General features: G+C 32.9%; 1 protein-coding gene across 1 annotated transcript in view; it reads right to left on the bottom strand.

Annotated features, from left to right (window-relative positions):
* LOC139503686 (uncharacterized) overlaps nt 1-12967 on the bottom strand; it is a 388876-nt gene that overhangs the window by 125506 nt on the left and 250403 nt on the right. The window contains exons 45-46 of the mRNA XM_071293512.1: nt 7623-7785; nt 7137-7447 (exon numbers count right to left, since the gene is read on the bottom strand). Coding sequence (XP_071149613.1) covers nt 7137-7447; nt 7623-7785 — 474 coding nt within the window. The remainder of the gene's footprint in view (nt 1-7136; nt 7448-7622; nt 7786-12967) is intronic.

Here is a 12967-nt window from a genome sequence, read left to right as displayed (position 1 = left end):
ATGCCCCCTAAACAAAATGTGTACTAGTTCAAACTCCAAAACATAAAATCGAACTTACAACATTAACAATTAAAAACATACAAGACTAACAAAAACCAGAGACTCCTGACTTTGTCAAGGTAATCATACCAAGACGCACACCCAATATGCATAGGTTAAGAGTTAAAAATTCATAGACTGGTCAAGAGTTCCATGACAAAAAAATACAAAGCAGATTTTGAGGAAAGGGTTATCGTGGTACACAAAACTAACAAATATATCTATATATTAATATAGATATAAGAAGATGTGGTATGAGTCTATTCTAACAAATTATGATTTCGCGTTAAACAATGGAAATTAACAATGTATATTTATATAAACGATCAATCTTGTAATTATCATAAATAAAACTGCTCCGGTGTTCAAAGCTTTCAATTTTTTTTTTAGCGTTTCATTCCTTAAAACAATTTTAAGCGTTTTGTAAAATGCCTTTCAATATTACCAGGCATTTTGTAAAATGCCTAGAAAAAATAGTCATTATGTATAATGACTGAATCTTGCAGGCATTTTATAAAAAGCCTAAAATTTTCAGGCATCTTACAAAATGCCTAAATTTAGAAAATGCCTGTAACATATATATATATTCATGTTTGAGAGACACTAATAATTCCGACAATCACATATTATAGTTTATTTTCTAATCATATAGAGATCTTTTCATACAGATGTTTTTGCATCTCATTATACATTACTGATTTAGAAAGTTGAGGAATGACTCAAGTTGACTCAAGTTGACACTTGTTGACTTTTAGTATAATTTTATTCAGATTTTGAATGATTCTAAATGAGTTAAACAGTTACTTTTCTTGTTATACATTTATAGACTTATCATAAGTACAGCTTTTGATATTGCCTATTACTGACACCTTTCTTCATTTCTTTTAGTTCACACTGAGGTAATGGAGATATTGCACCTCCTGTATGCACTTTGGTTTCATCAGATTTACAACAAAAGAAATTAGACACTATCAACATGATCAAGTTCTTCATTTTACCTTAGATGTGGCATTACAGCTTGACTTATATGTCAATAGGACAAACAATGTCCACACTTGATTATTAAACTTTACATTTATTCAACTGAAGCTCAGTTATACCATAAATTATACGGAACATGAACAATTTGCTAATATTCTTATCATAGTGTCACCAACTTGATATCTTAAACACTATTTCATCCTTCACCTGTGGCTTAAAGCACATTCAGCAACTAGTTCTCACATTTATCAAGTTCAGAACGTTTCATATGTTTCAAACAGGATTACAACAGACATGGCAGATATTTCAATATTTTTCATACTAGACCCTCTGCATCTGAACATGACCTAAGTCTATATGAGTTTCTGTATTTGTGTGGACTTTATTTCCCTAACATTTCAATCAGATCATGTAGGTCAACTACAAGACTACAAGGCAGCACTACAGCCTCATCAGTGCACAAACAGTCCAGAAGTATGTGATTGCAAACCAAATTGTAAACCTAGTCCGTAACTCGGGATGTATCATGTAGAACAATTAAGCTCATTGACTACAAGGCAGTACTACAGCCTCATCAGTGCACAAACAGTCCAGAAGTATGTGATTGCGAACCAAATTGTAAACCTAGTCCGTAACTCGGGATGTATCATGTAGAACAATTAAGCTCATTGACTACAAGGCAATACTATAGCCTCATCAGTACCCAAACAGTCCAGAAGTATGTGATTGCGAACCAAATTTTAAACCTAGTCCGTTACTCGGGATGTATCATGTAGAACAATTAAGCTCATTGACTACAAGGCAGTACTACAGCCTCATCAGTACATAAACAGTCCAGAAGTATGTGATTGCGAACCAAATTGTAAACCTAGTCCGTATTTCGGGATGTATCATGTAGAACAATTAAGCTCATTGACTACAAGGCAGTACTACAGCCTCATCAGTACCCAAACAGTCCAGAAGTATGTGATTGCGAACCAAATTGTAAACCTAGTCCGTAACTCGGGATGTATCATGTAAAACAATTAAGCTCATTGACTACAAGGCAGTACTACAGCCTCATCAGTACCCAAACAGTCCAGAAGTATGTGATTGCGAACCAAATTGTAAACCTACTCCGTAACTCAGGATGTGTCATGTAGGACAATTAAGCTCATTGACCACAAGGCAGTAATACAGCCTCATCAGTACCCAAACAGTCCAGAAGTATGAGTGTGCGAATCAATTTGTAAACCTACTCCGTAACTCTACTACAGCCTCAACAGTACCCAAACAGTCCAGAAGTATGTGATTGCGAACCAGATTGTAAACCTACTCCTTAACTCGGAATGTTGCTATTTCCAGCAATTTGAATCCTTAGAATCAGACAACATACACTTTTTAAATAGACAACTTTACATTTAAAATATTTCAAAAACAAGGAACCATACAGCATGTACAGTTTTGCATATTGATTTAAGATATTATAGAGATTGTATTATGTCTTCTTATTGATGTTGAATATATCAATACTTTGGAATATAGTGATGTTTACCGTAGAGTATAAATGTATTTCAAACTTTTATTTACTCACACAATGTTTACATTGCAGATTGCATATACATAAGCATTTAATACTACCCCAGAGTCTAACAGTACTTTATAGTTGTGAACTTTGAACTTTGACAAACACGATGTCAACTGAACAGAGTGACATTTTCTTCACAAATTTGTTTAGGAAAATTTATCATGTTTGAATACTGAATTTATAGTTCTCATGCCTGTATGCTAATCTACTAGCACATGGGATATCCCCCTTTTATACCTTGCACACCAACAGCTGCAGATGAGTTGCCATTGTCTCACCTCCTCGTGCATGGAGAACCCTCGCTCCACATTCCCTAACTGGTAGATTGTTATACAGGTAGTTTTCTCACTCACTCTGAATTGCAATACTGAATTCATTTCTTATGACGTTCAAATCTATTATTGACCAATCTGGTGTAGCTTTTGCATTTCAGTAACTGATATTGAATATCATTTTTATAGATAAAGTAAACAGTAGTATATCGCTGTTCAAAATTCATAAATCGATAGAGAAAAAACAAATCCGGCTTACAAACTAAAACTGAGGGAAACATATCAAATATAAGAGAACTACGACACAACAGAGGCACAACACCGAAACGTAACACACACAGAAACGAACTTTAATGTAACAATGGCCATTTTCCTAACTTGTTACAGGGCATATTATGAAAAAATGATGGACTGAACCTGGTTTTGTGGCATGCCAACCCTCCCGCTTTAATGTTAATTATAACATAAAAATGACAACATTACAAGACAGGGTTACAATAAATAAACAGATTAATTGGAGAAAATATAGGACAGAGAAACAAAAGAATAAAAGCCATCCAAAGTTAACAGGTTAAAAATATTTTATACAACCGACACGCGCTACGTCCACACAAAACTATGCTCAGATGTAAAAAATTTGAAAGCCATATCAACTATCAAGTTGATGATCGCCGAGGACCAAAAGTTCCAAAAAGTTGTGAGGCCAGGGTTATCCGCCTGGGACAAAAACATCATTATTATCAAGAATAATACATTTTGTACATAGTTTTGCAAACAGTAAATTTTATAAAATGACTATATAATAGATATACATGATTAAACTGAAGTGGTGACTAAGCTATAGAATAAAATAACGAATACATTACAAAATCACAGCCCTCTAAGCAATAGTCAATGCAACGCCCAAAGTGACGTCACATATAAATTACTAAAACGTGTTTCTAAACTTAAGAGAATTTGAATGAAATTCAAGATTAGATTTGTATGAAATTCAAGATTAGATTTGTATGAAATTCAGGATTAGATTTGTATGAAATTCAAGATCAGATTTGTATGACTCATGAATCTAACTAATATTAATAACAGTGAAAATTATAATACTAATTAATATTTAATTGAAGTAATTTGGATAATTAATTGTATTATCTAGCTTTATGATTGTTTCCTCTGATCAAACTGCAAACCAAATATATAGTGTAAATATCGTTGATCCAAAATTAAATATACCAAATTAACTGGATGAGTAGTAATAGCATTCTCATAATTGAATATACTGAACAAAATTTTTATAGCATTCTCATCATTGAATGTACTGAATATCATTAGTATAGCTTGATGGATTCATTCATTGAATACTGAATTTTATTTTTATACAATTCTCATCATGGATTTCCTGAATATCATTTTTTATAAATTCTGATTATTGAATACTGAATATCCTTTTTATATCATTCTCATCATTGAATTACTGAATATCATTTCTATAGTATTCCCACGTTTTAAACTTTAAACATGTTAAATATTGAACATTATCATTATTATTATTATTATTTTTTTTTTAAAATAGAATTCTCATTTTTGAATATTGAATATAATACCGAATGTTATTTTTATAGCATTTTCAAAATTGGAATACTGTATATCATATTATAGCATTTTCAAAATTGGGATACTGAATGTTATTTTAATAGCATCTCTTGTCTTGAATACTGAGTACCATTTTTTTTTATTAACATTCTCATGTTTGATTTCTGAACAAGTATGCAAGTTTTGTTACTATTATTATGTTTGGCTCATTGTTGAAAGTCATACTGTGACCGATAGTTGTTAGCTTCTTTGTCATTTGGTCTGTAGTGGAGAGTTGTCTCATTTGCAATCATATATATTTATTTACCACATCTTCTCATATTTGTATTTATACACAAAAACAACATTTTGGAGTTTGAATATTTGAATTGGTTAAATATTTGAGTATTTATTTTCATTCATAAATTTCTTAATACCATTGGATAAGATGTATAGAATGTTGTGCTAGCTGAAGACACCATTTTTTTTGCTCTCATTAGTAATGATAAAGTCTGGATATTTGAACTATAAGGCCAAGCCAGCTTTCAAAATTTCAATTTGGGAGCATCCATGGGGGAAACCCCCCGCAAATAGTGATAGTTGGAAGGTATGTATTTGACAACCTTTCAGTGCTACTGGGATATTAAACAACATTTTTGATGAGCTAGGTTGTATTTACACTAAACAAACCAAAAATTGTTTTGCAATAAAGTTGGTGAAAACTAATCACTGAGAAAAATATCAAAACAACCCAAATGTCAAAGAGGGAGATTTTTACCACACTCAATAGTGAATGGTCCAAAAGACTGGGGGTACAAATATTCTACAACTGTTGTGCATGAAACAGAAAACCAAGATGCAAAAACATTGTCAAAATAGCAAATTAAGATGGTGCTGAAAGGTACCATAACTTTCTCAATCATTATTAAAATGCTTTGCTGAGCGCGCCTGATACGACTGCAGAGGTCCAACCCTGAACAGTAGGGGCAAATTTGGACACAATTTTCAAGCTTAATACTATCTGAATTTGGATTTTGGTCAAATTTTTTACTTAATTTAGGTTTCTGACACAAAATAAATGTGGTCAAAGATCTTACAAATCTAATGCGCAATACTGTTCAATTGAAGAATTCTTCTTGAAACTTTTAAAAAAATTTGAAAAAAATAAATATGAACCCCATTAAAAAATTGGAATCCCCCGAAACTTTTTTTGAATCCCCCTTGGAGCAGCAACCATCAAACTCAATCCCAGTCTTTCCTTTGTAGAATGGAACCTTGTAGTACAGTTTTAGAGAGATCCATACACTTGAAAACACCTTATTGTCTGGAAACTAGAAAATGCTTGTCTTTAGCCCTTTTTTGCCCCTAATTCCTGCATGTTTTGGGCAATTACCCCCAAACTCAATCCCAGCCTTCCCTTTGTGGTAGGGAACCTTGTTGTACAATGTCCGAAAGATCTATCGCTTAAATTCCTAAACTGTTGGCACCATAACCCCCAAAATGAATCCCAACCTTCTTCTTGTGGTATAAATAAACTCATCATAGATACCAGGACTAAATTTTTTATATACGCCAGACGCGCGTTTCGTCTAGAAAAGACTAATCAGTGACGCTCGAATCATAAAAAGCCAAATAAAGTACGAAGTTGAAGAGCATTGAGAACCAACATTCCTAAAAGTGTTGCCAAAAGTGTTAAAAAAAAAACATTGTGGTACAATTTCAGAGCAATCAAAAATAATTCTACACAAGTTATTATCCTGAAACTAGAAAAATGCTTGTTTCAAGCCCTTTTTGACTAAACAGTTGGAACCATCATCCCAAAAGTCAATCCCAACCTTCCTTTTGATGTATTGAACCTAGCTTCTAAAAAAATTTCATAGAGATCCATTCACTTAAACTAAAGTTATTGTCAGGAAACCAAAAGTGTCTTCAGACGACGACGCAGACGACAATAACATCATAGAATTATTTGAACCAAAACAAATTTTGTGGTCGTGTAAAAATATAAAAAGAAGGCCACTGAATGTATATTCAAAGACGTTTTCGTTATTAATAAAAAGAAACAAACAAAGGTTTCTAAATGTAACAAAAATGCTTAAAGAATGGATGAAGAACAACAACTCCACTAATTATATAACACATCCTCGTCTTATTTATTATGAAACAAGAACTTTTAGAAGTTGAAGCTCTGAAAATCAATGTATAAATTCTAATTTCTAGATTCAGAAAATCCCCTAAGTGTTTTCACTTTTCCATTGCAAAAATATTATGTTTTATCCTGCAGGCATTTCTGTCCATTAATCTAAAAATGTAAGTTCCATTTCTTTACTTTTCACTCAGTCATATAATTGTATCTCTCTATTTATAACATTTCTTTGAGGCAAACTTAAGTTAGAGAATGGAACCTAACAATATAGCAATTTTTCCATTTATAAAGGGGCATAACTTTAGAAAAGTTAAAGTGACGTCATCAAAATTGAAGCTTGATTTGAGATGTGGTAATAAACATTGTTTATAAGTTTCATAACATTTGGTTGAGGCAAACTAAATTCAGAGAATGGAAACCAATTTTAGGACGTAAGGACAGACAGATGTACAGATGGACAAGAGTAATTCAGGGATGTTAATGGGATTTCAGAGATAACAGGATTAAAACAGAAAATGAAGAGACAATGTTTAAATACGTATCAACAAATTGATTAAAATCTGACCTCATCAATATCATTACAAGTGACCCCATTGCCTTCGTAACCATCTGGGCAAGACAAGCAGTCAAAGAATCCATCCATATTATAACAAAGTTCCTCCAGATAACAAAGTGATGATGAGCTAAGACAAGGACATTGTGTTGTGTCTGAACACGACTGACAACCACTACCATCAGCTGCAGCATATGTCCCAGCCTCACACACATTACATCTATCCTTCATCTTTGAGCTATAGTGTCCAGCAGGACAATTTAGGCATGTTGATTGTCCTGTTAGATCTTGATAAGTTCCTGGTGGACACATATCACAGAACTCTAAATAAAAAAAATGAAATAGAATTTAATAAACCTCTCTTAATATTTTTAAATCAAAGTTTTCAAGTAAATGTGAAGTATACCAAATACTATGTTACAGTCTTCTAAAATAAAATGACTGTATGTAATTTGGTTGTAAGTGAGATGTAAAGTAAGATATCTGTTTAATACTAACCAACATTCCCATCAGAGTATGTCCCCACATTACACAGATACTTTTGTCCACCACGACAAGCGTATCCACTTTCGCAATGGGTACATGTTGCAGGACAGTATGTGTCATTACATTCAACATAATGGAAGTCTTCACAGGGTGTGGCATATCCATCTTCACATATCTGCAATACAAGTTTAAAAATACTCATTTAAGGGCTATCACTCCTGTAACTATATCAGCAAAATTTAACTTGTTAGTAGATCTTGACTTGCTGATCATTTTTGTGATTTAAAGTGTATATCTATCTTTATTTTCATCATATCAGGCAAAACAAAATAAAAAGTTGAAAATTGTCCAATAAGGAGTCAGCAGACAATTCCCTCCATACAATCTTAATTGCAGATTTTGCCTTGCCGATTATTTTTGCTTATATAGTCTATATCTATCTATAATAATTCTAAAGATACATTATAAGGCAAAATCGCAAATAATTGGTATTAATTTGCATCAAAGGACAATAACTCTTATTAGGAGTCAACTGATGATTTCGTCCATGCAGAGTTATCTGTAGAACTTATCTTGCTGATAATTTTTGCAGTTTAAAGTTTTGCTTTATCTATTATAGTTTTCAAATAAGAAGGCAAAAATGAAAATAAAATGGTAAAAATCGCCATTTAAGTGCAATATGTCCTATAAGAAGTCGTCTGACAGTTTTTAACATTTTTGTCTCTGTCAGTTTCTAACGGTTTTCAAAATAGTAGAAAAAATTGGCATTTTACCCCTACATATTATTTTTTGCCATGACGGCCATCTTGGTTGGTTGTTCCCGCGATCAAACACATTTTTTAAACTAAATACCCTAATGTGATTGTGGCCAAGTTTGGTTACATTTGGCCCTATATTTTCAGAGGAGAAAAGTTTTTTTGTTAGTGTTAACAGACTGGACAATCAACAATAATGAGCAATAACTCCAATTTTTAAGATAACAGACAAAAATAAAACAAGAGGTCCAAGGAGCCTTTGTCACTCACCTGATATTTGTGTTTACAATTGATGTATGAAACCATTATACTTTTGCTTTACTTTCAGAGATATATGCCGACTACATTTTACCAGTAGGATCTATTTTTAGCCATGTGAGCTGTGTTGCTTGCCAGGTGGGTTCATCAGACACAATTTTTAATCTAGATACCCAATGATGATAGTGGTCAAGTTTTAATAAATATTTCTCAGTAGTTTCAGGGGAATATTTTTGTAAAAGAATACAAAAATTATTGAAAAATTTACTTTAAAGGGCAATAACTCCTTTTGACAATATTGCTGAACATAATTAATTGCTGTTTACAGATTAATTTTATCTAAAATAATATTCAAGGAAATAAACCAAAACTGCAAAATTTCCTTATAATTACCAATTTAGGAGCAGCAACCAAACAATATGTTGTCTGATTTGTCTGAAAATGACTAGGCAGATAGCTTTCAACCTAATGAACATATTTACAAATTGTCAAATTTGCTCTAAATGCTTTAGTTTCAGAGATATAAACCAACAAGAATGTGTCCCAAGTTCACAGATGACACACTCGCACTATCATTTTCTATGTTCAATGGACCGTAAAATTGGGGGTCAGAACTCTAATTTGACATTAAAATTAGAAAGATTATGTCATGAGAAACATATATACCAAGTTTCAGGTTGATCGGACTTCAACTTCATCAAAAACTACCTTGACCGAAAACTTTAACCTGAAACTGGACAGACGAACGAACAAACGTTCGAACTGACGGACGAACGGATGCACAGACCAGAAAACATGCTGCCCCTCTACTATCGTAGGTGGGTCATACAAACTGCATTTTGCCCCTCATGTTCTATTTTTAGCCATGGCGGGCATGTTGGTATGCAGGCAGGGCCGTCTGACATATTTGAAACTTGATACCCCAATGATGATTGTGGCCTTAAGTTTGGTTAAATTTGGTCCAGTAGTTTCAGAGGAGAAGATTTTTGTAAAAGAAAACAGACGACGACTACGACGACGACAGATTGAGAAGGTGGACGACGGATGCCAAGTGATGAGAAAAACTAACTTGACTTTTCAGGTTAGGTGAGCTAAAAATGGTAAAATTAGTCATTGAAGAGCAATAAATTCTGAAACAAGCCATTTGACAGTTTAGACGTATCTGAACAATTGGTAAAGCTCAACATGTTTGTCCCGGTCAGTTTTTTGTAAAAAAAATTTACGGTTTTAAAATAATACATCTTACATTTTACCCGTGTTCTATTTTTAGCCTTGTAGGCCATCTTGGTTGGCAGGCTGGGTTATCAGACACATTTTTTAAACCAGATAACCCAATGGTGATTGTGGTCAATTTTGGTTAAAGTTGGTCCAGTAGTTTCAGAGGAGACGATTTTGGTCAAATTAACAGATGACCTTGGATGCCAGATCCTAGGTAATGAGAAAGGCTCATTTTGGCCCTTTAGGCCATGCATATGAACTAAAAATTATCAAAATTGTAAAATTTGTTATGTAAGGACAGAAAACTTCAAAAAGAACTCCCCTGACAGTTTTGACACATATGAAAAATTGGTAGAGCTCATCATTCTTAACTTTTTTCCCGTCATATTTTTTTTATTTGCAAGCTTTCAATAGAATAAGACAAAACTTGCATTTTTCCCATATATTCTATTTTAGAAATGTCTGCCATTTTGTTTGCCAGGCTAGGTCAATATATGAATTATTAAAGAAAACTACAATGACAATTGAAGCCAAGTTTGGTTCAGTTTAGATTTAGAGGAAAAGACTTTTGTAAAATTAATGGCCCATTAGACAAGGTGAGCTAAAAAATAAACAATAAATTTTAGTATCTATATTGACTATAAATATTTTGCATACATTAATTAATTCTTCATCAGTATGATTATAATGATGTTCTGTTCACAGAAGCCTTATTCTAATAAGAAAGATCTTTGACAAATACCTAGATGTTTCTTATATATTAATTCATAGTTTGTACTTCCTTCAGTATAAAAAGAACTTCTGTATCAGGGGCGTAGCAGCCGGTACGGCAGGTACGGCACTCGCCGTACCAATAATGTTCGTTGGTACGGCATGCCGTACCTAAAATTTATATAAAAAATATAAAATAATAAGGGTTTTCAACGGAAATAAAGAAAATAAAGATTTTACAGAAAAAAATCATGATAGAAAGGTCCATGTAGAAGTCATAGCAATATACGGTATACATTCATAAGCAAAGTTCGAAAACTTGTATACGTAGTATATACGATAACGAATAATTGCCCTGTATTAATCAAAGTACGGATTTTTTTACTTACAAAAGATTTTAATTGACCATGCATATGGTCATGAACAGTCATAGTACTATCAATAGCATGTTACTGCCTTCTACAATTGTTCTGATTTAAACACAAATGGCATGGAAGAATCAAAGTTAGAACTCTCAAATGGAGAAACAAACGTTGTGCGGCAAGCATGGAATTTTGTGCGACTGGCATACAAATATATTAAAGTTTAGCAAGCTATAAAACCAGTTTTAGTCCAGCATTTTCTACTTTAGAAAATACCTGTACCAAGTCAGGAATATGAAAGTTGTTATTCATTCGTTTGATGTGTTTGAGCTCTTGACTTTACCATTTGATAACGGTATTTTCGTTTTGAATGTTCCTGGGCGGGGTTCGGTATTTTTGCTATTTTATTTTTTGCAACAAAAATATTGTCAGTTACTCTGTATGCATGCACCATAAAGTTTAAGTAATCATGACTAAAATATAAACGAGTTGTCCCAATTTTATTGCGTGCCGATCTATCCGCTACAGAGACAAATAAACGATCTGCACATTGTTAAAATGCACATTCTGCTTCTAGGCACCATGACGATCGGAATATAATCCAACTTCAACAACACCATACAGTAACACATTTTTACTGTTTTATCAATAGTCATGTTTTGGTAATATCTATTTGACGTGGCTCGGTACTTATACGTCCCGCCATTGTGAATGTGTGATATCATTTGTGCTATGGTAAATTTTTGTGATCGCGTCTTTCATATTTGCTAATGTGCGTTGTATATACGGCTTTTTGTTTTCCTTCAAGATTTTAAGAAGTGTTTGCAAAGAATGTTGCATTTTGAACAAAACATACGAAAAAAACTGAATGCGATTTTCACTTGTAATTTAACACATTTTTTATTGGAAAATAACGAATTTTTTTCTTCATTTAACAGTTATAGTGTGAATTTTATATATAATAAACTAAATGTTCAAAAGTTCCGTGCGACACTTGGTTGTATATTATTTCTCGTAATTTTGGAGTTTTACATTCTACAAATCTGCAACCTACTGTGTAATATCGAAAAAAAAAACTAAAAGTATTTAGCGTTCCGTGACGCTAAAATCTGAAAGCAAGTGTTACGAAAATTCGCCATGGATATAAATCTAGCATTCACATAGACGTGCCAACCTTTGCATGATCCTTAGAAATAAAGTACATAATGATAGACCAGTCCTAGTCACAGTGATTTTTTTAGATTTTAGTCACTGAAGCCCCAAGTCTGATCTTCGACGGTTTACAAACACGTTTAATGCTATTAAAAAATGCTATTCCATTATATTCCCTGAACTCTCTGCATCTAGCTGTTATGTATTTTTTCCCCGGTTACCAACCTTTCCTCCTGAAAAACTGGTTTTATTTTTCTTTAAAACATATCATATTAAAAAAAAACATGTACATATATACATGTCATATGCATATAATTACAGAAATACATTACTAAGGGATTCGAATCAGTATTTCCCTTCATATATTAATCAGTCTCCCTGTAAAAAAAGGCAAATAACTGCAAATAAAAAGTTGATTTTTTTTGTCTGATCTTTCCTATATGATATGTACCGGGTTGGTGTGTGTCTAGGACTTTGTCAAGACTGTCTCACCCAATTACGATCCTAACCATGAAATACTATATATTCCAAATGGCTTTGAATCTGCTAAAAATTGTTGAACTTGTTTAAACACAAGTAGATTTTCCTCTTGACTGAGGTTATTTTGCCAAACAGGAATGTTTTATATTGTATATGGGAACGGAATAGTTTCTATTGTACGTTTTCGGACAAGGGAGTACACTCGAGAAGACAATGCTTACTGCTTTCGATTCTACCACAAGTACAGTTTTTAATTTCTTTAAGATTTCTCTTAATACATGTTCGTTTAGATTACTGCAATCCATCCGAAGTCTGGCATGAAGTATTCAGTGTCCTTTCCTTTCTCCATATAAATAATAATTTGGTATTTTACTTACATTTTGATTAAGGTAACGTTTAAGTGTAAACTTAGATGGGACCA

The sequence above is a fragment of the Mytilus edulis genome, chromosome 14, assembly GCF_963676685.1.
Source record: "Mytilus edulis chromosome 14, xbMytEdul2.2, whole genome shotgun sequence".
Taxonomy (NCBI): Eukaryota; Metazoa; Mollusca; class Bivalvia; order Mytilida; family Mytilidae; genus Mytilus; species Mytilus edulis.
Note: the sequence above shows the minus strand (reverse complement) of the source record. Positions and strands in the feature narration are given on the sequence as shown.